The sequence below is a fragment of the Talpa occidentalis genome, unplaced genomic scaffold (genome assembly GCF_014898055.3).
Source record: "Talpa occidentalis isolate TD23 unplaced genomic scaffold, MPIMG_talOcc4v2.1 talOcc4.5, whole genome shotgun sequence".
NCBI lineage: Eukaryota > Metazoa > Chordata > Mammalia > Eulipotyphla > Talpidae > Talpa > Talpa occidentalis.
Window position 1 is genome coordinate 90,332,064 of NW_023604861.1, and position 27,885 is coordinate 90,359,948.

Here is a 27,885-nt window from a genome sequence, read left to right on the forward strand (position 1 = left end):
TTCCATTACACACTAACTTGTGAAATAAGGTAATAGACCATGAGAGTTATGTTTTCAAAGCATTTGGCACTAAATCCCACTATAATCCTGCAGACATCATATTCCCTCTTTTGCCATTTTTCTGCATTGTTAGCCCTCATATTTTTGTGACAACCATTCATCTGGGAGGCCGAGGAAGTTTATAACCATCATTCATTTATTCATTCATGAGCTATAAAAAAACATAATTTTAGATAAAATGCCATATCTTTGTTACATGAAGTGTCATTTCTCCTCAACATTTCAAATGATTTGATCAGATGGATTTCACACCACTTAAAACTTAGAAGAGAGAAATGCACAATATGTACAAATTGTTATATTTAAAATCTTTCTCCATTCAGTGTTCACATGGCTTCATTTTGTATTTAAATAATTTCTTGGTTTGCTTTATGAATATAATGATTAAGTCTACTTTAAAAATAAAATCCCATTGTGCTAGGGCAGGAAGAAAGACAATAAGATAGAGAGTAGTTTCTTTCCCAGCACACCTGACCCATTCCCACCTAAAGGATTGATTAACCTTTGGAAAATTATAAATCATTTTTCCTCAAAAAAAATGCAGAAAGGGCATTGAGTATCAAATTCTTCATCACCTTGCCTCTCATTAATCAGCATATTAGGTGGTGATGTTGGTATCTCTGTAGTCCAGGTCAGCTCCTGGCAATTCTCTGAAGTAAACAAAGCTTGTCCTTTCTGTTACACCAACCCTGGCTTTCAGGGCCCTGCCTCTTCCCTAGAACAGGTCTACTCATCTGCCCTTCTTCCAACAGATTATTTTTTGTTTGCTTCTTCCTAAGGCATGTCCTCAGTGATCTATCAGCAACACAGGAATTTCTGATAATCCAGCACAATAGTTTAAAAAATGAATAGACAAGTCTCACAGGCCAGTATACATTTGACTCTCATTATTTGAAGTAGTTATATTCTATAATGTTGCTGTGAACACTGAATTGCTGAATGTTGAACCATTGCTCTTAGGGGCCTTGCAGGATTAGGTTCCATAAACTGCTCATCACATTTCTATCAATTGTTCATGCAGCACCTTGTTTTATGTATGTTTTTAACTAAAGATAATTTATTTAATATTTTTGGTTCATTAATATCACACTCCTGGCCAATCACACTATAATTCATGCTTAAAGGAAACTTACCTAACAAAGTCTTTTCTTTGTAACCCAAACTCCTTGTACTTAGGAATACTAGATCGTGTTCCTAATCCTCCCAGTGATACTTGGAGGCCATTTTAAGCAGAGAAAATCACCAATAAAAAACATGAGAATGCAAAAATATGGCACTAAATAGACTGCAAAAGGATTCTCATTTATAATATAAGAACTCAAACAAGAAGGCAGGGCAAAATGTTGATTTACCTCAGCTAGGAATGTGCACTTGGGGTGACTCAATTTTTCTTTTTTTGCCACAGTGCAGGTGTCCATGAATAATCATGAAAGTATTAAATGGGAATTACAAATACATATCAGCCAGTAGGCAAATTCACAAATAAGGAATCTACAAATAATGAAGACCAAGTATATATTTATGACACCGAGTTAAATATTTAATTTTGAAAATTGAAATAAGTGGGTAGGTTAGAAGAGGATAACACCTTGTTGCTAACATATCTGTAGGCAATAAAACAGTCATTGCTTCTCATAAGAATGACCCTAGAAAAATTCTATAATACTGATACACTAAACTTTTATAACTGGTTGTTTGAGCTTGATATTTTTGAAAGAAGAAAGGAAAGCAGTATGGCTTAGGACCAGATCTAGATAAAGGTCTATCACTTAACTTCTCATTTCCTGCACTGTGCATGAAGATGCCTTGCAGCATTGCAAGATATTTTAAAAAATTTGAAAAGCTTGGGTATCTCTCAGATACTGCATGAAATATTAACTGAAGGTAGTTCATGATTTAAACATTGGGCTGGTATGTTCCTTTTGATGACATCATATATTTGTGAAGCTGGGTTTCTGGTGGTTACTATGATAAAACAGAAGCTCAGTGGGTATTCACTTGTATTCCATAAGTAGAATACAATGTACAACATGCACTAAGTTGTTGTATACAATCAACATGATCCACTTTTGCGATCTATCTGCTTAATCAACTGTTAGGTAATATTTTATTTAGCCCTAAGGTACCATGAAAAAATTACTGAGATAATGAGAGCTGGAAGCAATAAAGGTTGAGCACCTGTTGCTTTACTATTTTGGGATCATTGATAGGCTTATTTCCTTTCCTTGTCTCAGTTTCCTTATCTTCAAATAAGGATAAATAATATCTTAGCCATAAATTGCACTGCCATAGATCTGACACTCAGTAGGTTTCCAAGAAATAATTTCTTCATCCTGATGGGATGAAGTTTATATCATTAGTCAATGAAATTTTTTTTTCAAAAAGTCAACAATATTAGCATAATTGCAGGGATTTGTGTCAGGGAACTTGTCATAGTTAGAAATTTATGGGTTGAAATGACTTTATAAACAATTTGTGAGAAAACTGATTTGTCTTTTACAGACTATTGTCATCCATACAGTCCATAAGAACCTCAGTTTGTTTTCTTAATTAATGAAGAACGATTAAGTATGATTTTTAAAAAAAAATTAGTAACTCGATCTTGGTCATTCATATCAAATTTGTTAAGTGATTACTAGATATCCCACAATCTAGGAGGTGTCTTGAATATAGAGAGAACAGAACTAGACAAAACCCCTGACCTCAAGAAAGTTAGAGACCTTTAGTGGGAGACAGAGAACAAACAAGTTAAATACAAAATATTATTTATTTTTCTATGGGAAGGGAAAAAACACAAGGTAATATAAAGGGGATAGAGCACTGGATTATGTAGATAATAAAAAGAGTAATCATGAGTTGGGACCAGGAAAAAGACTAATTAATACAAAGTAAAAATCAAAATCAACAGGCAACTATACACCATAGACACACTAGGGGGTTTGGGGGAAGAGAATGGGAGAGGAAGGACTAGGGTCAAAATAAGGGGGGGTGCAATTGTATGGGGACTATAACCAAAATGATAATGCATACATTGTGCAAAAATGAAATATGATCTAAGAATTATATAAAATAAAATATTAAAAAAAACAACAAAAAGAAAAATCACTAATTAGGTGATGTTTGAAAAAATACTTGGTTGGAGAAGAAGGAAGAAATACCCTAAAGCTATTAGGGGGAAGCATATTTCAGGCAGATGAAATGACAGGTGTGGCCTAAGGACCACAATGAATGAGATGGGAGGCACTGAAAACTTCTGAGTGCGAGACCATGATTTGGCTTAGAACTTGAAGGACCATGTGACTATGCCGTCGAGACTAGAATGTAAGGGGCATAGGCAGAAGCAAGGAGTGAGTTGAGAGACCTCCAGAGTAATCCAGGTTAGAGAGGCCAGTAGCCAGTCAATCCTAACTGGGACTAACTGGGATTTTGCTATATATTGGCTTTAGAAAATCATTAATGTTATTTTCTAGTTTTTAGTTCACTCCAATGGTGTAGAGAGCTGTTGGGAAGTCCTTCTTACGTCACCCAACCTCTCCTGCTGCACTTACCAAGCTATGTCCTCATGTTTCTGCTCCCAACAGAACTCTCATATGTCTCCTTTAATTAGCAGAGGTGCTTGACCAACTAAAAAGTAAAACTCATCCTTATAAAAATGAATAATTCAAAAAATAGCAGCATGAGTAGGAGACACATTTACATGCAATTAGCAAACTGCACATGTACAGAACTATTTATATGGATGCTTTGGATGGGCTTGCTGCATGTTAAAGGCACAAGAAAATATTTTAAGTTTATCCATTTGCCTGGTAGTATTTGCGATGGTTAAAAGCATGGGCTAATAGTGTGTGATTATCTTGGAAAATTTACTTAATACATCTGAGCCTGTTTATACATCTTTGAAATTGGGGCTAAATTTATTTCGTTAAAATGTTGTACAGATTAAATCCTTTTGCTGAATGCCTGGGCTACAGTAGGTGTTAAAAATTATTGCTGCTCATTATTATTCTTGTAGTTGTTATTAGGTGTATATTTTATTGGTAAGCTTAATAATTATCACTATCACTTGTTAATTTAGTTCATCTTTATCATTTACAAAGTATTTTAATGTACATATGATCCTAGAGTCCTGTGAGGCTGGCAGGGCCAGTAGCAATTATTATCTTTATTTTATGAATGAGGAGCTAGGGAAGCAGACCAGTTCTAAGTTACTTGCCAAAAGCATGTATCTTGGGAGCAGTGGACCTAGCCCATAAACACTCACGTGCCCTGGATCCAGGGCATTGTTCCTATTTTTATTTTTCCTTTATTTTGGTTCCTGAGCTACAGTGTCACTTAAATCAGACCTCATCATCACTGCTCTGTGTTGCCAGGTTTTGTCATTGACTCATCTTCTAAATGCACAGATCACCAAAATGTTTGCACACATTCCTACAGGTACTGTCATCCTCTCTTTTCCTGTTGTGTGAAATTTTCCATTTTGCTTTTCTCCTTTTCAAAAACTAAAGGTGAAAAGTGCTTGCAATCTTGTCATCTCATCTGTCAGCAGAATTTACCAACTTGCTGTAATTGTTCCACAGACACGCCAGGAGAGCGAGAAATGATGAGAGATCATTTTCTGCCCACAATGAAAATACAACCACTTATTTGAGCCAGGTTTTGCCTATTCCAGCCCTGCTTTAGTTAATAAAGTATGAGAACAAAACCTCTTTCTTCTCTCTTTCTTTTAATATGCCAATGAAAGAGAATTGAACATCTGTAGATTACAGAGTGAATGTTAATAAGGTTGATGGCAAGAGGGAAGAACAAGAGGGATATGCCAAAGCTTGGGAAATTACTAGGCATGATGTGATATTGGCATGAAGGACCCCATTTTATGCCTGTCTGCCCAATCTCAAGGCTTCATCAATAACCACACCTGATTAATTGCACCGAGGTAGCCAAACAAACCAGCAGAATAAAAAATGTGCCCTTTTGGATGGGGAGTGGGCAACTGCATCATCAGTATAACTTGTAATCCGGAAGACAGAGCCCTGGGAGGTGGGGCTACTATGTGCCAAGAGGCAGTTTTGTGGGTGACCATCACTTTTCAGGCTAATGGCAGTCGAGGTGGGGAATCTCACATTAAATGCACTGTCTTCCTATACTCCCCTTCCCTGCATCCTGCCCACCTTCTGAGTTCATCCTCTTACAATTAAGAGAGCTTGATAGTTTCAAATAAATGCTTTTAACTGAATTAGAAGTTTTTGAGCAAGGTAGATCTCTCTTGCCTAAGGTTCTGTGTCTGTCGCATAGAAAAAATAGTGTTCACATTACAGGACTTTTAAGTAAACTTCATGAGTTACTGCATGTAAATCACATAGAGAAAGTCGTGGTGGGCACATGGAAGGCACTTCATGCATGGTCTCTGTTATTATATCTTGGGAATGGAGAGAGTTATTTACTTCTGAGTGTACGGATTCTTGTCTTTTCTTTAAAACTGACAGCAGATTGCACAGGATCTCCCTCTAAGTCACTTTAAACCAATTCCATGGCTCCAATTCTCCCCTAATTTGTTAGGTGAAAAAATAATAAACTACAACAACACAACAAAATGACCTATAAAGCACAGTATGTTAGGAGTCAGACACACTTAGGTGTTTGAGTCTAAATTAGTTCCCACCACCCAGTTCTGAGAAATAGTTAACATACATCACTTTATAACTTTAAGAGGGACAGCATGATGGCTTATTTTACATATATTGTGAAATTATTACCACAATAGGTACAGCTAATATCCATCTTCTCATATAGATACAATAAAAAAAGGCAAATAGAAAAAAATCTCCTTATGATGAGAACTCTTAGGGCTTACTTGTAATAACTATGTATCACATACAGCAGTATTAATATAGTGATGTTATAATTACATACCTAGTACTTTCTCAGAACTGCAAGTTTGTACATCTTGACAACTTTTCTCTAATTATCCTTTCCTCTACCTCTGGGAACCATAAGTCTGATATCTTCTATAAATTTGTTTTTTTTTTTTTAAGATTCCATTTATAAGTAAAAACATATACTTTGTCTTTTTTTTTTTTGGTCTGAGTTTTTTTTTTTTTTTTAATTTAGCATCATACTTTTAAGGTCCAATCATGTTGTGGCAAATGGTAGAATTTCCTCATCTTTTATAGCTGAATAATAATAACCCTTTGTGTGTATGTTTGTCCATTCATTGACAGATATTTAGGTAGTTCCCATGTCTTGGCTATTTTAAATAATGTTTCTCTGAATGTGGGAGTGCAGATACTTTTTCGAGGTACTATTTTCATTCTGTTTTTTTCTGATATAAGAATAGCTTTTGAAGGTTATCATTTGCTTGAAGTATCTTTTTTAATTCTTAGTCTCAATTCTCTTTAAGGCTAAAAGGAAACTCTTGTTGGAAGCTTGTTATTGAAACTTTTAAATTTCTTTTTATCTTTAATTCATTTAAATTTATTTTAATCTTTTAAAATTCATTCAGCTATTTTATGTATTTTCATTGGAGAATTTAATCTTCATATTTAGTAAGAACTTAGTTATTGTTTTGTAAGAAGTTTTCAGGTTGTTTTGTAAATCCGTTGTTCTTGTTTCATATCTTGCTGTTTGTGTGTATATGTGTTTTATTTTTTCATGTCTCTTGGCAGCAATATTCTTGAACTTCTTAATTTTGCTTTTTTATGTAATTACAGGATTTTTCCTATGGTTAACAAAAGACATAAACTATCTTAAACTTATAACAACCTATTTATTTTAAACTGACAACTAACTTCAATACAATTCATAAACTTTTCACTTTTATTTCTCCTCTTTTATTTCCTCCTCTTATTTTAGGTTATTGCTTTTACAATTTACATGTCATATCACGTAACTAAGAAGAGATTTTTGTAATTTTGGTTACTTTTACTACATTATTTTTCAACTTTTAAAGCAGCATTGTGATTTATGTACTGTCATTACCATATTGCAGATTTAAATGATTCTTTATGTGTATCATATACGTATATATCATTACAAGGGAAAGTGATGATACCTTTTTATGTTTGCTTTTAATGTTTTAATATTTAATTAGATTCTTTTACTTGCACTCAAAGAACTCTGTTAGCATTTCTTAAAGGCAGGTCTGGATTCCCTCTGCATTTGTTTTAGGAAAGTCTTCATTCCTCCTTCATTTCTGAACAGAACAACAGGCATGAAATCCCTTAGTTGACAACTGTTTTCTTTCAATACTTTGAATGTCACCCCATTCTGTCTAGCATGAAAAGTGAAAAATCCATCAGTAGTGTTATGGAGGTTCCCTTGTATTTATCTTCTCTTTGTTCCTTTCCTGCTCTTAAAACTCTTTGTCTTTGACTTTTGAAAATTTAATTATAATTTGTTTCAGTGTACCACTATAAAGGTTCAATCCATTTGGTGTCTTTTGAGCCTCAGGGATCTGATGTTTATTTCTCTCCCCAGATTAAGGACTTTTTCAGCCATTATTACTTTAAATATACCTATGTTCCTTTCTCTTTCCCTTCTGGAATTACCATAATGTGAATATTGTTTTTTTTTATCATGTCCCCCATAATTCCTATAGACTTTTCCCCTTTTTTTCTTTTATTTATTTTTTGTTGTGTGTATGTGTGTGTGGGTGTACTTTCAAATGGCCTGTCTTCTAGGTCACTGATTCTTTTTTCTGCATGACTGAATTTACTTTTTGAAACTCTCTGTTGAAATCTTCAGTTCAGTTATTATATTTTTCAACTCTCGAGTGTCTGTTTTGGGTGGGGTTTTTTGTTTGTTTTTTTATGTTTACTGTTTCCTTGCTTTGTTCAGGCAGTGTTATTCTCATTTTGTTTAGTTGTGTGTATTTTCTTTACATTTACTAGACTTCCTAAGAGAAATATTTTAATTATTTGAGAGTTCATAGATCCCTATTTCTGTAAAGTTAGTTATTGGAGCCTTATTAGTTTCTTTTGATGGTGTCATGTCTACCTGTGTTTCATGATCCTTGATTCCTTACATTGGTATATGTGCATTTCCATAATTGGACTCTATTTTTAGACTTTTTTCATTTGGAAGAGACAATTGTTCCCGAGTGGTTTCTGGGTATATCTTCTAGTAATGTTCTTGGGGAAGTGCAGCCTTCTATTTTAGTATATTTTGAGGTGGGACATCTGATTAACCTCTGAGGACTGAAATGGGGGGTGCCACTAACTTTGAGAAGTTGAATTAGGGCTGCTAGCTTGGTTCCTTGCTCAAGTGAAGCTGTAGGATGGGCTCTGTATTGGCCTGGATCCTCTGGCTGGGCTAACTACTATGGTTGGATTGGGAATTATTTTCAGTAGTAGATGGGACTTTGAATTAGCAGATCAGCTGGCTGAGACTAAGGGTCTACACTAAGGGTCTGAGCATGCACTAAATTCTCTGATCTGGTGAGGCTATCAGTTTTTCTCTGTAGATAGGGAAAGCATGGGTTGTGTTCTTTGTCCATGTGTCACTGGACAAAGAGCTATTGAATGGGCTAGGTGACTTCCTGTGTGCTCTGGATAGATTCCCTGGTCAGACAGACTGAGGCTTTATTCAACATTTTGCAGGGTTATGAATTATATTCCCTTCCCAGGTACAATGGGAAAAGTAGCTCCTAAACTAGTAAGACTGTGTTTGTTGTCTTAACTGAAGTTAAACTACACCCCATATTCCCTAGATCAACAGAACCTCTGACTTTGCACTTGGAATGCTCACCTCTGCCTGTCTATCTCTTATCTTGAGCACTGTCGGCCCATACAGCTTCCAAGAGTATCACATGGTCAGAGGTGACTGTAAAGCACTCTCCACAGTGGGCTATGATTCAGCACCTGGCCTGAGTGTGGACACACTTAGTAGGGCCTGTAGAACTGCTGATTTGAGGATTGAAATCAAGCAGATCTTTATTTACCCTGCTGAACCTAGTGAAAGTGTACCCCTGACTTTGACTCACAGAGAAGTAAGTCTGCTGGTTGGGATTCCTACTTGTCAGTGTGAACTTGGTATGCTAAGGAAGCTGGATTGCAACCTTAATCCATCCCATTCAGATTCCCAGTGGCTGAGCTCCATAGATCTCCTGCAATTCTTGTAGCTTGTAATAATAAAAGTAAGGCTTCCCACAAAGCCCATGGTGCTGGAGGGATTGATTTCCCCCACTAGATTCCCTTCTCTCACTTGAGAAAAAGGAGGTTAAAGGGAGGAAACCTCTCTGAATGATGCTGTGCTGGCCTGGAAGAGGGGAAATTTGGTTGACATGTGACTGTTTTACCTTCTAATGAAGTATGTCTTGGTGGCAGGAAGGAGGGATGCTTTAGACTCATTTCCTTGTTCTCAAATTCTCCTAGTGGTGTCTTTTTTTCTGAATAACTATGTGTGTGTGTGTGTGTGTGTGTGTGTGTGTGTGTATATAAAATGTGAAAGACTCTACACAGAGTTCATTACTGAAACTTCACAGTAGTCATAGACTCAGCTATGGTTATCAACACCATTTCACATAGAATAAAACCAAGCTAAGAGGAGTTTGCCAGGGGTCACAAAGGGATACATAGTCAGGTTTTCATGACTCCTGATCCATTAGTCATAATCCTTATACTATAGGGCTTAATGACTGCATCAGATATTTCATCAGGTCTGTCACTGACTTAGAGATAACTCTTTTTGCTTATTGAGATAATGCAGAGCTAGAATAGAGCAAAAGGGGCATTAAAGAACAAGTGTAGATGTAATTTTTGTTGTTGATGGTGATTTTCTATCTTGTAATAGATTTCTATGGGTGGAGTAACACACAAATATACTTTTTCTTAAAATTAGAAAACATGCCGGGCCTTCCCTGGTGGTGCAGGCGGTTGAGCAAAGTGCTGTGAAGCTGTCCGCAGCCTCTGCAGTGCCGGTTTGATCCCAGCCGGCTGGCGAGGGTCCCACATGGCGCAGCAGACCTCTCCTGTCTTGCCCACTGCTCCCCTCAGTGTATTTCATCAGTCTGCCTGTTCTGTTCCCCTCTCTGGCTCTGGTGAATCCTCTTAACCTCCCTCACATCTGGTCTATACTCCGGTTCTTGTATAAATAAATAAATAAAAATCTTTAAATTAAAAAAAAAAAATAGAAAGCATGCCATGTCAAGAGTTAGCCTTGCTAAACCTATACAAGGAAGTTGTAAGTGAAATGTACTTTTAAAAGTATGTAAATTAGGGCAACTTAAGTTTCCTGACTCCATTCTAAGGAGTACCTCCCACATAATCCCTTACATGTAATCTCCAACAAGTTTTCCTTTCCTTGGGGCTGTTACTTAGTTTTTGTAGTGAAGATGTGTACACATGGGAGTGAAGGTTGTCAATTATAGTGTGACTTCTTTTCTCTTTTCCTCTTTCTTTCCAGACTCCAGAAGAACTGGAGGATGATTCTGACTTTGAACAGGAAGATTATGATGTGCGCAGCCGGACAAGTGTTCAAACCGAAGACGACCAGCTCATTGCAGGGCAGAGTGCTCGGGTGAGTGGATGTCCAGGATTTTGGTTTGGTGCATAGGAGGTGTGTGCGCCAACTTCATTTGAAGGTTTAGAGGAATTGCTTGATTCCAGGGACATGGAATCTTAAAATTAATGGCTAAGAAATGTGTGTCTCCTCTGGTGGTGGTTTTTAGCAATTCACACATTACATAGCAATAACCACCACTGTATATTCTTAAGGGTAGTTGCAAGTAATCAAGACAGGTGTTGTTAAATGAAATTCTTGGGGGCTATAAAAGAGGGTGAACATATTTTCTCTTGAAATGTCACAATCAAATTATAGTATATCTGAGAAATAGATGTTCTAATTATTAAGTTTAACTTCAGATAATGAATAGGAAGTGTGAAGTTGAGAAAGAGGTAATCATTTAGGTTATGTAGTTGGAAACCCCAATTCATACTGGTTTAGGAATTGTGAAAGAAGCATAGGAAATTGAGAACCAGAGGTTATATTGAAGAGGACTCAAAAAACAAAACAAAACAAAAAAAAAACCCTAAGTCTTATGTTGTCAAGAAAGTCTTTTTGTGCTCTTACATGCTTTTATGCCCTGATAATCTCATCCAACAATTTAAATGATCCTGAAGATATAGATGAACATTGGTAGAGGAAATGTGAGTGTAAAAGTCAGAAAACATCAAAGATAAACTAGTTTTGATTTCAGACACATTTGACTTTTAAGTGTGAAGCGTAGAGTGAGTGAGGGCCATGCTCTGATATATGTTCCTTAATCTCTCTGAGCGCCAATTCCATCATCTGTAAAAATCTGAGTAGTCAGATCACTTGATATGTTCCTTATGATGTTTTACCTGTTTAGTACTTGTAAAATAATGAATAAATATCTGATGAGATTATTTTCAATAAGGGATGACTGATAATTACCCTTTAGAAAAAAAATCTCTTCTGTACATTATAAACAGGTGACAGTGGAAAAATACACAAAAGAGCATGGGGCCCCAGTCTTTGAAAATTCCTTGTAGATTCTATTTAATCTCCTCAAAAATGTTAAAAATCAGGAAGTTCATAACTAGCAGTCTTTTGAGTCTGTGTTGGAATAAATAATTCATCAGTCAAATAATTCATTTTCAAAATTAAATAAAACCAGCATTTTTATGTCAAGGACAAAAACAAGCTTGAGTAATTCATCCAAACATTCATTAATTCAGAGTTGATTTGACTGATTGCAACTCTGTATTGATATACAACCAATATTCTTTGACTTGTTTTTTCAGACTAAGGTATATTATACAACACTTAACCGTGTTTTATAATCACGATCTGGTCAAGTGGCATGATTAACCCACTTTCACAAGGAAGAATCCAGTCCCAGGGTACTTTCATTTTACACATCTTATAATGTAAGAAATTTAGTCAGTTGTAATGTCTGGAAACAAAAATTAGGTGGCATCTCTCTACATTACTATTTCTTCTTCAGCCAGTGATTGGAAAGGTAATATTATTATTTTTTTTTTTAAAGATTCTCAGCATGATTGAACATGTTCCAAGATAGTAAGAAAAGAGTATGTCTATAATCCAGTAGTCACTGATTTGTCTTTGGGACTAGCACGTGGTCTGTATGATTAAGTTGCAGTAGATAGCACTTGTTATTGAGTCAGCCTTTTTAAGCCTGTAATTATATGATGAGAAATCAGAGACATAGAATTATGGCTGTAAGTTGGAAATAAGAGGGTGCATTGAATTGCTGAGATGACAGATGGTCGAACTTTTGACCAAAGAAGTGTGTTAATTTGGTGAAAATTGGGAAGGAGGCAAAAGTTGTCTGGGATAGAGGTAGTTGCTCTTGCTGTGGCCAGTCCTTTCCTGTTAATGGTCTTATTTTGTGTTCTCATTCAGTCATGTTCTTTCTCTCTGAAAGTGGTAAATTAGTCTGAAAGGATGTTAAGGTGTGAAAAAGCTTTTAGTGCCAATCCCAACATTGCTCTCAATTTCTGAATTTTGATGTTTATTTCATTTATGTATGCCTGCCCTGTTTGTCTGCAATACCTGTGAAAGACAAAGAATGACATCAATCATACCCTAACCTGGTAAAATGTGAAAGTGATCATCCCCTGGGATCTTAGGGACATTTATAAACTTTATTTCAAAGGTTGATAAAGTCAAAAACAAAATTGTAGGAACAATCTTAAGTGCTTGAGTTTGATGATAGAAGGTATTATTCGGGGCCTCCCTGGTGGCACAGGGGTTAAAGTCTCAGCACTATTAAGCAGTCACCAGCCACTGCAACATGCATTCCATGAGTTCTATCCCCAGCCAGGGAGCTAACCCACATGGTGCAGCAGACCTCACCTGTCTCCCTGCTGCTCTCCTCAGCAGTGTGTTTCAATAGACCTGCTGTTCTGCTCCCCACTCTGTCTCTAGTGAATCCTCTCACCCCCACACCTCTGGCCTACACCCCAGTTTTTGTATGCATAAATAAATAAATCTTCAAATAATGCCTTCTTCTTTGTTTTTTAACGTTACACAGCTCTCATTTTAAATACGGACTTGGTCAGTCTTTCACTTTAGGCAACTTCCTTAACCTTTCTATGCCTCACCAATATGTGTGTGTTTGTGTGTGTACCTCATGATGTCCTTAGGAGAACTGCTTGGTGAAATACAACACAAAACTTAATGTTAAGTTGATGAGAAGCCAGATCAAATAATTTAACCTGAAGTAGCTGGACAGTAGAAGCAATCATGAAAGTTTTACTTGAGTGAATGGGACAATTACCTCAATTTTCCAATTCACTTCACAGACTGAGACTGGTGAAAGTCCCACTCTCACTAATATTTATTACCCTGCTTTGAAATCAAGTGAGTAGATTGAGCATGTTGGGTTTTAGTGCTTTTAATTTTGTGTAAACATTCATGTAGTTAAAGTCTTGATGTTAGACTCTTGCTCTGCATTTAAGCAGCTCACATTGGTCTGTGGGGGATCCAAAGACTTCAAAACTCTTTTCTCTTTGACACTAAAAATAAATTATGTCAATAGCTCCTCTAAATTTAGATGGAAGGTGGGCCTCCCCTGGTGGCGCAGGCAGTTGAGTGCCACGCTGTGAAGCTGTCCGCAGCCTCTGCAGCACCAGTTAGATCTCGGCCAGCTGGCGACGGTCCCACATGGAGCGGCAGACCTCTCCTGTCGCCCACTGCTCCCCTCAGCAGTGTATTTCAGTCCATCTGCCTGTTCTGTTCCCTCCTCTGTCTCTGGTGAATCCTCTCACCCTCCTGCGCTTCTGGCCTATACCCCGGTTCTTGTACAAATAAATAAATCTTTGGAAAAAAAAAAAGAAAGAAATTTAGATGGAGGAAAGGTACTGGGATGAGTGGTGATTGGCTTGTATGAGTGATCTGCATTTTCATTCAGTTGGTATAGTTTATAGCATTAGATGATGGATGGACGGTTCAGAGGAAAGGCTGGGAATCTGGGGAGGGGTAGAGGGCCTTGCATATTCAAGTCTTTGATGCTACCAATCTGGGGCCCCAGATCAGTCAGATTAACAATCTGTAGTGCTGTGCTTGGCTACCATGAACTAGAAACCACGGACACTCAGAGCACTCCAGTTACCACATCACACAAACAGAAAATTGACTGTTCCCTTTCCTCTTGGCCATGGGAATCATTTTTCCCATGAGCCTTTAGTTTGAGGGAATGAACAATTGCATGTTATATATTTTATATCAAACTTGATTTGAATATAGCCAGTTTCTAATTTTTTTTTCCTAGCAAGAATGGCTTTAATGTGTTAACATTTCAAACTGCTGAGTTACATTGATAAGACCTAATTAAAACTCATGTGTTGAATTTTAATTTGATTAACTTGCAAATTTCACAGTTTGTGATCTACTGTTTATAGATAACCTTTTTTTAAATTCCAGTTTCAGAAAAGGTCAATTATGAATTTTTAAAAGCCAAGAGCATTTTAAGAATATTTACGAAAAGACTCCTTCTCATCGATAGCTATATAAGCAGAAGCAAACGTAAAAAACTTGCACACAAGTCACACAGCAGTAAGTACATTATGTGAGTTGAGCACCCCTAGAAAAAGAATAACATCTTACTTTGCAAATCTGCTTTGAATGGGCTGTTTTTCCTCAGAATTGTGCCCTTAGAAAATGTTAGTTAGTTCTGATACTTTTCTCGAACTATGTTGATGCAGTGAGTGGGGAAATGTGTGAACAGTCAGAAGATACTTATTAAGCACCTACTCTGTGAAGGATGCTAAGACCCCTACCCTACAAAAGCTCTCAGAGAAAAACTGGAGGAGTAAATTCAAAATTAGAGAGCAGAGCAAAGCAGTTAATATCCAAATGCTAAATTGTACAATTGAAAACTTAAGTGATATAGTCAGGGAAGCATATGCCCTTCAATGCACAAATTAACCTTCTCAGGACAATGATATGTTCATTGTTTTCTATCTGGGGATTGAGTGAAGAGCCTAGATGTCTGTAGAGTAGATTCGCAGATTCTTTATCAGAGAAACACCTAGTGAACACTATAAATGATGCTGGTTAGGACTTGTAAAGTCTCAGTAAAACTTGATATCCATCTTGTATGAAGAGTGCTAATGTTCTAGGACAACATTAGATAATTAGGGATGCATCAAGAAAAAAAGTGCATATTTAGCTTCTGTAAATCCAAAATTATATCAAATACAATGGAATAGCTACCTTATCAGCACAATACTGTATAAATGAGTTTATAGCAAGCCCTTTACATTGACCACATTTTTAAATTAGTTTTAAAAGTATTTTTAATACAGTGTGTTAAGTACTTTATTGTATTTGTACCAGTCTGGCTTTTTTAACATGGGCTGTAATTTGTATGTCTGTATACCCAAAATACACACACAGACACTATTTATATAAAGCTTTACATATGCAAACATGGACTCTATATTTTTTAAAGATTTATTCATGTATACAAGAACTGGGGTGCAGGGGATGAGAGGATTCACCAGAGACAGTGGGGAGCAGAACAGATGGATCTGCTGAAATACACTGCTGAGGGGAGCAGTGGACAAGACATCTGTGCCATCCCCTGGCCAGGATCAAACTCCTGCTGCATTGGCTGGTGAGAGCTTGATAGCAACTGAGACAACCCCTTATGGCACCAGGAAGGCCTGAAATATGTAATTTAATAGACCTGGTTTTCTATTTAAAGAATGTAGCATCTGGGTAGTTGCTAGTCCAAAGACACTTATATGCAAATCAAATAAATATGTCCCTTCCTCTGGGCAGATGTATTCTCATCACTACGATGCTCAACCTGGTGGACAGAGCAGAGACCCTTGCCCCCCTTGGCTGGAACCCTTGTGCAGTGCAAAACTTGAGTGGTTGTGTCCCATGTTCCATTGCGCACTATGGTCAGGGCAGGATTAGCTTACTTCCATTTGAATCCTATTCCTTCAGCTAATTACTTGTGTAATAGGGGGAATTTAATTTTTCTGGACCTTCATGCCATCATCAGTACAATAGAGGCAATCAGTGTTTATCTTGTAGAATAAATAAATTAAGTCTTTGACAATACATAAGCCTCATAGCACAATCTCAGTACTCATGTATTATAGTTACATCAATCTTCATAATTTTTTATGTAACTGTTTATTACTACTATAAATGAAGAGTTAAGTACACGATCCATTAGCAATGACAACTAAACCCAAGTCAATGACAGATTCTACATGAGCCTAATTTTTCTGAGTTCATATCCATGGATATTTCTATGAGACTGCAACTACCTCACTTCACTTCTTTTGGGAGGTGCTTTACAAATTAGGAAGCAGGGTTTTTTTTTTTTTTTTTTTTTTTTTTTGAGTGTATATTAGTCTACTTGTCCTTTCTAAAAACTATTGGTCCCCCAAATCATATGTTCTTGGTCTCTCATCTACAGAATACATCCATATCAGTATTAGAAGGAAGCTAGTGCCTATGTACTTAACCCCATGTTTGTCTTTGAAGCAAATTGCACATAACTCTGTAACGATGCAGTGAGGTGATTTCAACTATTTCACTTAGAGCCTGGTACCTTAACAGTGTTTAGCAAATACAGTTGATTCTCCTTCTTTGTGGTATTTGTGTTCCATAAATTCACCAGGAACACTTGATGAGCTACTGCTGAATCATTGCTCCCTGGGAATATATAGGATTTGGTTTCTAAGAGCTGCTAGTCTCAACAATTTCAACCGGTAAATATATACATTTGCCTAATGGCTGTTTGTACCTGTAAATCTTATTTCATCCTTTTGATTCATTAGCAACTATTGAAAATTAACCTTTATATCCTAATCCCATACTTTATGCTGCCATATTTCTCCCTTCAGAGAACTATGGTCATCCCAGGATTTTCATAAAGGAGGGAGGTGTGGGAGGGCTGGGAATAGATATGCCATCCCTGAAATGCCCTGGGCAGGGAATTTTTATATGGTATCTAACCATGAACTCCATCAGTAACACTCATGGAAAGTCTCCTCATCCCAGCCCACTTATATGCACAGATATCATTTAAAATTATTCTCCTTCCAAGTGACAGAAGGGCTTTTTTTCTTTTTTTCCTTTTCTGAACAGATTTCAGTGTTGAAAGAGGTGCATTCTTTCATCTGGTAAAAGTTTCCTGAAACCAAATATAAAAATTGTCAAGAATAGATTCTTTTGAACAAACATATGTCATCAAAGCAACCTAGAAGTTCTGTTACTGTCAATGTGCATGTACCTCTGGATCACTCTGTATTTTTGTATGTGGGAGTGGGGATTGGGAATCTGGGGGACTTTACCAGTCTATGCTTTGCCTTGCCTGGGATGAAGATGTAATTTCCAGAATAAAGGGGCAGCCTATAAACTCTGTCGGGCCCTGGCTTTGCCCTAACATGGAAGCAGAGTCAACCTACAGTCTGTACTTCCTGTGTCACCATTAGTCATACATTTTCTGTAACCCACACAGGCCATCATGGCGCAGCTACCACAGGAGGAGAAGGCAAAAATAGCTGAGCAAGTGGAGATATTCCACCAAGAGAAAAGCAAGCTGGATGCTGAAGTGGCCAAATGGGACGACAGCGGCAATGATATAATTGTGCTGGCCAAGCAGATGTGTATGATCATGATGGAAATGACAGACTTCACAAGGTGAGGCCCAGAGATGAGGAGATGAAAATGTCATTAAATCCAGAAGTGTAGCAGTGAATATTAGCTTGTGAAAGCCTGCTTAAAAATTTAAATACTACATCAAAGCAAGGCAGTGGTGTTATAAAATTTACATGTGTGAGTCAAAATGATCTGAATCTAATTCTTAGCAGATAGTGCTTTTGGGTCAAGGAGAAGAGGCTCATTTTTGTAATTATTATCATTTTAATTATCCTAAGTCATATAATCAAACCACAGGGGACTGGGTGATTCATCTTTGGTCTGTGTGGTTTTGCAATATGGTTATTGTTCTGAAGATAAGGTGAATGATTTGTTAATGTGCCTTTGGAAAGATATGTCCTTCTGCATATGTGTGTGCAGGTACACATATGATGTTTTAATGCTAGTTCATGGATATAGCATTAATTTCAGTATATATTTTCCCATCACATGCAAACAATCAAATTTAACATTTTAAGATTCCATGAATTGGACAGTCAAGTTAAAAATTGTCTAAAATTTATACTTCAGGGCAGGAGGAGGGAGAGGGATCAGAGGGAAAGAGGGAGGAACACAAGGACTGAGGTGATGGTGCACAGGTGCATTGGTGAAGGAAACTCTATGGGGACTATACCTGAGGGTGTGGGGGGAAGCAAATATTGTTTAAGAATGAACAATGATGTAAAAAAAATTAAAAAAGGAAAAAAAATAAAAAGGAAAAAAAATACCAAAAAAATTGTCTAAAATTGCTCTGAGCGGTAGTTTTAATAACTCAAGAAACCAGTCAGAATTTTGTCAATAGCCTTTTCCTCACCAGGGGTCACTGCTGCTTCTGCCATTGCATTTTCAGTCTCTTTTTTAGAGGAGGTGACAGTTCTGATCTTTCTACCACACGAAGGGCAAACCAAGGGAGAGCAGACTCCACTGACAAGGTTCTTGGATTTTAAAGCCAAGTACCAGGTTGATTTGGACCGTTTTCTTACTCTTCATTTATTTGTAAAATGGGAAAACAATTTCATAGGGGAGTTTTAAAGTCCAAAGAGGTAATGCAAGTATGAATTATGTTGTCATTAAAATGTAATTTATCATGTTATTGTAGGTTTTGAATTTTTCTGGGGAACATAGATACACATGCAAAATGTTTTTTAATGATTCAATATGGTATTTGTTACTACAGTCTCACAAGATACACCTAATATTACATAACAATGCATATATTATGTTATAGGTCTACTTTACGTATAATGCATACATATTATATATATATATGGCAGTATGAAAACATCATCTTTTGGGTGAACATATTTTAATGGTTGTTGAATGCCTCTAATAAGAAAAGACTAAATTGATTATTGGTTCTAATAAATAGAAACATCTGTCTCACTTTCTTTACCCTTTGCTTCTGACCAATATGTACAAATGGCACTGCTTGGTTCTTCAAATATTTTAAAGTTGTTTTTGACTTCAGTCAGTGAAATGACTTTAGTGTTATGGGGGTGACCTTTGAGACTTTTAAATGTCATTGTATTAATTAAAAGTTCAAATTTGTACATTTGGTAAGTCATTGTCGGCTTCACAGATATAGTTTACACACACACAAAATAATAGTTGGAAAAAGCAGTCTGAGTCATTATTCTGAACTTCCTACAGGCCAGACCATCATGGTAACCTTAGTTGTTGCTTTTCAAGGCCGGTGATGACTTAATTTGCTTGCTTTCAACACTGGATCAGTACTTTATCTGATGAATATTGTGCAATTCATTAATAACATCACTTGAACAAATAATCTCATTAGTTTAAAGTGAATAATGAATCTAGTCATGTTGCTAATTTAGATCAGGAGAGTATGTTATAATGCTCTAGATTATATGTAACAGTGTTCAAGGAAAAGAGAGAGATTTGAGCAGGTCTTGTTAGATGATGTTAAATAATCTAGACTTTCTATTAGTAGAAGTATAGTTTTAAAAGTGAAAAGACACTTCATTTTCCTGGTGATTTCATATCATCATTTTATGCTGATTTGAATAATTAAATGTCTAGGATGCTACTGGTTTTCATTTCTCCTTACTGTATTGTCCTCTCCCTTTGTGAGAGGGGAGGAAAGAGCACAGTAATTAATGACCAGGGAAACAGAAGAATGTGTGACTTGGAAATGAAACATAAGACAGATTTTGTTGCTGTATCTATCTGCAGAGGAGCCTACTTCTTTGCAAAGAGGAAACTTATTTGAGCCTTTCTTTGTGGCCTCACCTAAGTTCATGGCATTTGACAATATATCCACACATTATTAGTCCTCTTGCTTTTAACACTTCAAGGAAGAATGACTTTAGTTCTGTACCTTTAATGGCTACTGTGTATTATTTCCTCTTATTTAAAGAAAAAGATATAGCTGATTAGGAATTAAAACTTGACTACCCTTCTCAAATTGTGTGTTTAAAGGGCATTTGGATACAAAATATACCCTTACACTTATTATCTTGTTATTTTCTCCTTATCAGAAACGAATTCATTAATTTGATTCAGTACTATCAATGATATCCTTTCCATTATTATTAAAATTGGAGAGGTTCTGCCTCATTATTTGTATAATAACTTCTTCATGGAAGATAAAGCTGATTATGCCTCGTGTCTCTTACTGCTCTGGTCTTGACTTCCATCTCATGGGCAACAGCAGAAGCGCTCTTCTGCATAGGGTGAATCCACGCTTCAAATGTCATTTTCAGAAAGAAATAATTTTTATCAGTCTTGTGTCTCAAAAGCAAAAGGTGTGCAGATTACAGCATCTCAAGAGAGAAACCCAACTTTAATTCTATAACAAAGGAGCAAAGGTCTTTTAAGATCAACTGTTAGTTTTAAACTGATAAAAACTTTGGGGTGCAATCAACTGCAAAGTACTGAGCATTAGAATAAAAATAAATCAGATAATCACCTGATTATTGCCTGAGTTCAGACACTCAGATATTTTTCCACTTGTTTTTTATCTCCAGTTGTTATCTGTCCATGGTCAGTCTTGTCACTAAAGGGCAACCATCCAGCTGACATTGCACCAAAACTTTCATTAGATCCTCTTTTCATAGAATAGCAAAAGCAGCAAGGCTACTAGATTCAACATTAGAAAACCAATTTTGTGACTTGATGCTCTGTCTAAGCCCTCTGCTTCTTGCTTTAGGGCCCAATTCACTTTAATCAGAGGACTGTGACTCATTTAGACCTATGCCGTATAACACAGTGGACACTAAACACATGTAGTATTTAAGTTAACTGTGTGTATGTGTAATTTATATATGTGTATATATATCTATAATATCTGCCATTTTAAGCATTTTAAAGTACACAGTTTTATGATATTAGGTAGATTTACATGGCTGTGCAACCCTTACCACCATCTTCTAGAATTGATTGTTTTTGGTAGTATTTACATCTTAAGTACTGACATCTTAACATCCAGTATTCCAATACATGTGCATGGAAGGGCTTTCCCTTTTTTTGTATCCTTAATTTCAGGAACATTTTGTAGTTTTCAGTATATATGTCTTTTGTCTCCTTGTTTAGATTCCCTTTAATGCTATTGTGATACTGTTTTCTTTATTTTGCCTTCAGATAGATCTTTGTTAGTGGATAGAAATACAACTGACCTTTTGTCTGTTGGATTTATAGCCTGGAACTTTCCTGAATTCATTTAACAGATTCTTTTGTAGGATTTTTAGAGTTTCCTACATATATGATCATGATGTCTGTGAACAAAGGTCATATTTCCTTTTACATTTCAAATTGGAAGCTTTTCATTTCCTTTTCTTACTTAATTACTCTGGCTAACACTTCTTCAGTACTATGTTAATTAGAAGTGGCAACCTCGTTATGACCTTAGAGGAAAAGTGTTCAATCTTTCATCATTGTGTCTGTTAGCTCTAGGCTTTTACATTTTATTCAAGGTGAAATCAAATTGGAAAATTTACTATTTCTTTAAAGCTAAAATGGATTTATCATAGGACTTGGTAATTTTACTCTTGGGTATTTGTTCAAAAGAAATGAAAATTTAAATCCACCCCCACACCTGCATATAAATATTTAGACTATTTTTTAATAATAAACTTAAAGCTAGATGGAAGCAACCCAAATGTTCTTCACTTACGTAAATAAACTGTAGTACATCTAAACCATAGAATGCTGCTCAGCAATAAATAGATGCAACAACTGAGATTACACTCAAGGAAATTATGCTGAGTGAAAAATACCTGTCGCAGATGGTGCGTACTGTGATTTTATTTAGATAACATTCTTGAAAAATTTTATAAAGATGGAGACTATATTAGCAATTATCTCTCTAGATCATCTAGGGGTTACTCCCCACAGAGATGTGGCAAATGGTAAAAGGAATATGAGAGAGCTTTGTATTGGTAGTACAGTACTGTGCTCAATTGTGGTAGTTACATGGTAGTTACATGGTGCTGTACATGTGATAAAATAGCCTGTAACTCACATGCACACCAGTGCATTCACAACTTAAAATCTGAATAATAAAGATTTTACCAGTACCAATTTCCTGTTTTTTTTTTTTCATTCTATAATTACACAAGATATTAACATGGGGGGAAACTGATTGGAAGGTGCATACAATATCTGAGTTGAGCATATTTCCTTTTAAAGATACTGGTTATTACCCAATACTGACAGCCCAGTTGATCGTAAGGGCAGTCACAGAGCCTGGCACATCACAGAAGGCAATGAGTAACTTTGAATGCCCCCATTACCTAAAATAGCACAAGTACCTTTTCTATCCCCCTTCTCTTCTCTTCATGTGGTGATAGTGGGTCATGTCACTCACTATGTAGTCAAGGAAATCTGGTTGTTGTAACCTTCTCAGAAATCTCTTTCAATCCATGAACTACTGTATATATTCAGAAATTTTCAGGTGATTGAAATGATTTTTTTTATAGTTCATTCTCTTGATGCAATTAGGGTGCAAATGACTTTACATCTTAATACTTCATATACTTTTGAATAACGAGACACTTTTTGGTAGTCAAATATGTGCCTTGTGTTATTTTTCCAGGTTATTATGCTTTTTATTTTTATATTATAAAGTAATACATTGACTCATGCAGAATTTTAAAATGAATACATAATTTAAATATAAAATATGGAAGAAAGGATTAACCTGTTTTTTAAATTTTTATTTATTTATGTATACAAGAACTGGTGTGTAGGCCAGAGGTATGGGGGGGGTGAGAGGATTCACCAGAGACAGAGTGGGGAGCAGAACAGGAGGATCTACTGAAATACACTGCTGAGGGGAGCAGCAGGAAAGACAGAAGAGGTCTTCTGGGCATGTGGGTTAGCTGCCTGGCCAGGAATCAAACTCATGTTGCAGTGACTGGTGCTGAAACTTTAACCCCTGTACCACTAGGGAGCCCCAAAAGGATTAACTTTTCATTAAATGCTCCAGGAACAATTGGTTACTGCTATAGGGAAAAAGTTTTTTTCTTAATTTATGCACAAAAATGAACTGCAGGTGTATTTTAATAATTAAATACAAAAGGGAAAGTTTAAAAGTTTAGAATGTTAGAATATTGTTCTGATCTTAGAGTAAGGATGGACCTTTTTTTCCCCAAGTTTTATTGAGACCTAAATAACATATTGTGTAAGTTTACGTTACATAGTATATTGATTTGATGCACGTATATATTGTAAAATGATTATCACCAAGGAAAATCTTAAATACCTGAGTAGCACAATCTCTAGTAGAAATAATTGATATATTTGACCACAACAAATTAAAAATTTATAATGAAAAAAATAATAAAAATAAGCAGACAGGCGAAGACTGGAAGAGGTAATGTGCAGCATAAATAACAAAATATTGGAATCCAAAATATTTAAAGATGTTAAACAGCTTAGAAAAGAGGTCAAGAGAAAACTATGCATAAGACTTGAATAGACAACTTTTAAAAAGGATATAGAAATAATAATTATAAAAACACTTGACTTCTTTCGTCATGCAAATGAAAAAAAAAGTTAAATTCACAGAAAAATAAGTCAATCATTACTCACACTTAAAACATGAAATATAGGGGCCTCCCTCGTGTTGCAGGGGTTAAAGTCTCAGTGCTATCAAGCTATTGACAGCCATTGTGGCATGAGTTCCATCCCTGGCCAGGCAGCTAACCCACATATAGTGCAGCAGACCTCTCCTGTCTCACTCCCTGGTCACCTCAGCAGTGTATTTCAGTGGATCCGCCTGTTCTGCTCCCCACTCTGTCTCTGGTGAATCTTCTCACCCCTTGAACCTCTGGCCTACACCCCAGTTCTTGTATGCATAAATAAATAAATAAATCCTTTAAAAATAAAATATGAAATACAGTATACTTGCCAAAAGTCACAAAAATAAATATATAACTTAAAATTTATTGGAAAATTGTCCTTGCAGCCATTTTCCAACCCCAGAAGAAACCCTGTATTGCTCTTGCAGTTCACAATACCCTTCCTCTCAAGTGAGTGTAGCTATCACCCTCCTTTACGGCAGAGGTACGATTTTCTTGAGGGGGAAAAGTAACCCTCACTTAAGTAGTATTTGCTGATATCCATGGAATAGATATTCCTGTCATAGAAGATTTCAAGTTTCCAACATTTTGACTGACTTACTGAATTCTTGAAAATTAAGAATCTACTCTTGTGAGCTTTTACAGATATGCTCTAGCACTCAAATACTATTTTCTTCACTTTCATACTTTTTCTTCATTTTCTTCCTTTTAAGGAATGATTTTACTACCTAAATATACAGACTTAAAAATTTGCTTTAGCTGCCTCTGATGAATATCAATATAGTCATCAAAGAGAGTCATTATTATATTACTGAATGAAATCATCTTTGAAGATTTTCTTCCTTTTGTATTTTATTTACACTTGATCTTAGCCAAAAGGCCGAGAAGCGATTTGTATTTTATTTAAAAGTATAAATGAGATTGAGATAATTCTTTAAAGGTTTAGTGATTTCCTCTGAGAAACTACCTTGTGTTACTGGTTTTTTGACCAGTTTTCCCGCTGACAGCCTTATTTATTTCTTCTTTGGAAACCAGACTCTGGATTTTTCCAAATTTCCTTTCTGGATAACCTTAATAAATTATATTTTCCTAGAAAGCTATTTCATCTAAGTTCTCAAATTTACTTACATGAATTTGAAGAAAGTTGTGTTACATTTGTGATTTTCTGTTTTCTAAGGCTGTTTCACTCTTACATTTTTGAATATTTCTTTTCTCCTACATTAGCGGAAATTTATGCATGTTTTATATATTAAGTTTGTTTTATTTTGGAGGAAGCCACTTATAGGCTTATTTTTCCAGTGTTTTACTACTTTCTCATTAATCTTTTTGTAATCTTATTAGTGGCTTCCTACATTTTCCTGAATTCTTGAGTCAGATACTTAAATATTGTTTTCATTAATTTCTGTATATTTTAATGTATGCAATTAGTCTTTCTCTGAGATCACTACTTTAGCTATTTTCATACAAATAAAACATACATACATTAGGGTACCACACTATGATTCAGGACATAGAGGTCTAGTACTAATTCTTTCTATCACTCTTACTGTGTTATCTCTTGGACATATCACTTAGACTTCCTTCTTGGATCACAGTATCCTCAACTGGAAAATAAGGAAACATTTGATAATCTCAAATCTACTTTGCTCTCCAGTTTCATTTCATAAAACGCATCCCTATCACCAGCTTGCAACTCCCTAGAATGTGAATTGAGTCTATACTGTAGACTTTCACATTCATTATTAGTGAACATTCAGTATTAGTGAGCTCTCAACTCTAAATAAGAACTTTTTTAGCAATAATATGCTAATGACTCTATGAACTATAGTCTCTGGTATAATCAACAAGATGTGTGTTTCTCATCACTCACCGGTGACAGGATGGGAGCTTGAAACTCGAGTAAAATCAGGTCTATGTAGATTTTTTTTTTTTTTTTTTCTCATTTAGCACATTTTGTCAAAAGCACTAACTTCTACTGTTAGAAGTATCAGGTAAAGTTTCATGAGGAAACATTTTCCTTAATCACTACAAAGGCTTGAAGTAAACAAAAAAATATGATTGTTAGTAACAAAAACCAAGCAGAGTACTGCTCTTTGTGAATAGAATACAATGAATGGATTAAGATGAATGAAAAAAGTAACAAATATTGAATGAGTAAAACTGCAAGTAAGAGGTTTTATAAGTGTAGAAGTTAGAGAAGTTTATAATATGCAAACATTATCAATCTACATATTCTGCATCAAAATATTCCTTAAAAATCAAATCAAAAAACAAGGAGAATATATTTAGAGATAATCAAAAAAATGTCAGGTAATGTGGCCAGCTTATCGGAGAATATTTAACTGTTGCATATTACACAAAATTCACATGTGAAAGCTCTGTCCATAGTTAAAAATCTAACAAGCAACTGATAAAATGTATTTTATGGAAGAGTTAATATTACCACAGCAAAATGAAATCTTAATGCTTTTAATTTCCCTGTGTGTATGTTTATGCATTGACATGAACCCAATATGTTTTAGTTTTAGCTACTAATGTAGAAAAATGCCAGAGGGAATTTAGGAAGGAGGCAGAACAAAATCCTTTCATTTACATTTATTTTCTGAAGCCATTTTGTCTTCCATTTTATAAAATGTTATTATGTAACAATGGCAATCATTGCCCACTCTATATAACCCTACGCATTCTAAATAAATCACTTCTGAGTAGTTTTTCTCCACATCTCGCCACATTTCTAACTATAGGAATGTAATTTCGTAGCCTTAAAAAATACATTGATTTTTTAGATGCACATAAGGAGAACAGGATAAGTAGCAATGCTAAAAAAAAAAAAAAAAAGGGTAAATGTATTTAATCTGTTTTATTTATCTCTCAAGGAAGGCGATACCACATGTTGTGTTTTGTTTAAAGATATGTGATACAGGCATCGGTTTGCTTTTTTTATGATAAATGTTTGAATGATATATAATATTAAACATTCCACTCATTGAAAACCACATGTGAGAATATTGGGGTGATGGTTTGGAAGACTATAGACATTCACTCTCATTGGTAAGTGTGTTCCTTTGTAAGTCAGCACTCGACACGTGCAGGGCAACAAGATAAGCAACAGATTGTTGAAATTCAGGCTAACAGTTCCCAATTATGTACAAGAAACACTTGTTTCTCAAAGTGCCAAAGTGGATATGTAAATATAATTAATGTAGCAATAGTACTGAACATAGTGTGAAAAATAATACATATGCATTTATTTTGGCTAAACTCTGCTTTTTACAAAATAAAGTCTTATTTAAATTTAGGATTTAGCACCTAAATTTCATGGCCTAAATTTTATGACCTGTATAATCTTAGATGAGTTAATTGATCATGGTTTGCCCACTTTTCTCTTCCCTAAAATGGGAATGATGATCCCTATTTGTTAGAGTTGTTATGAAGACAAATGAGGTAGTGTGTGTAATAGCATCAGATACATGGTAAGCATTTATATATTAAACTCCATTGACATGTGGAGATTTTTTTAAATGTTTTACATTTAAGAAAATAGTAATTAAAGTAAGAATTAATTGTAAGTATGTAAATCAAAATAGAAGAAAATAATGTCTAAAAAAGGAATAGACATAACTATTGTTACAGAAGTGGACTATTGAAATGGAAATTGAAGTCCTGTAGAAACAATACAGTAGGTTTGTCTGTTTCTTGTCATGAAGTGGATTTCTAATTATGTTGCATATGTTGTTTCAGAGGCAAAGGCCCCTTGAAAAATACATCTGATGTCATTAATGCTGCCAAGAAAATTGCCGAAGCAGGTTCTAGAATGGACAAATTAGCTCGTGCTGTGGCTGATCAGGTAACAGAAGAGGGAAAACCAAGCATGTGTTGTTGAGTGGAATCACTAATTAGGGTTATATTATGTATTTTGTGTGCTTTATACAATTTCTCTGAAAAATGAATTATAACATTTTACAAGTCAACCTCTAACTGCTGAGACTGAGCTGAAAAGATAGGTTCAGTTCAGGAGGACTCCTAATATCTCTAACCAAAATTCTTGAAAAAGAAAAATACCCACTCCTGAGGAGAAATAACCCTCAAAGAGGGATGGATTATCCTGGCTATCTTCACTTAAAACGTCAATTACACAGCA

The 27,885-nt window shown here is 35.6% G+C and overlaps 1 protein-coding gene across 8 annotated transcripts in view; it reads left to right on the forward strand.

The window, feature by feature from the left end:
- Nucleotides 1–27,885, forward strand: part of CTNNA2 (catenin alpha 2) — a 1,153,910-nt gene that overhangs the window by 1,084,127 nt on the left and 41,898 nt on the right. For all 8 annotated transcript variants that reach the window (XM_054701781.1, XM_054701778.1, XM_054701779.1 and 5 more), the window contains 3 exons: nucleotides 10,459–10,572; nucleotides 17,525–17,706; nucleotides 27,486–27,591. In XM_054701781.1, coding sequence (XP_054557756.1) covers nucleotides 10,459–10,572; nucleotides 17,525–17,706; nucleotides 27,486–27,591 — 402 coding nt within the window. The remainder of the gene's footprint in view (nucleotides 1–10,458; nucleotides 10,573–17,524; nucleotides 17,707–27,485; nucleotides 27,592–27,885) is intronic.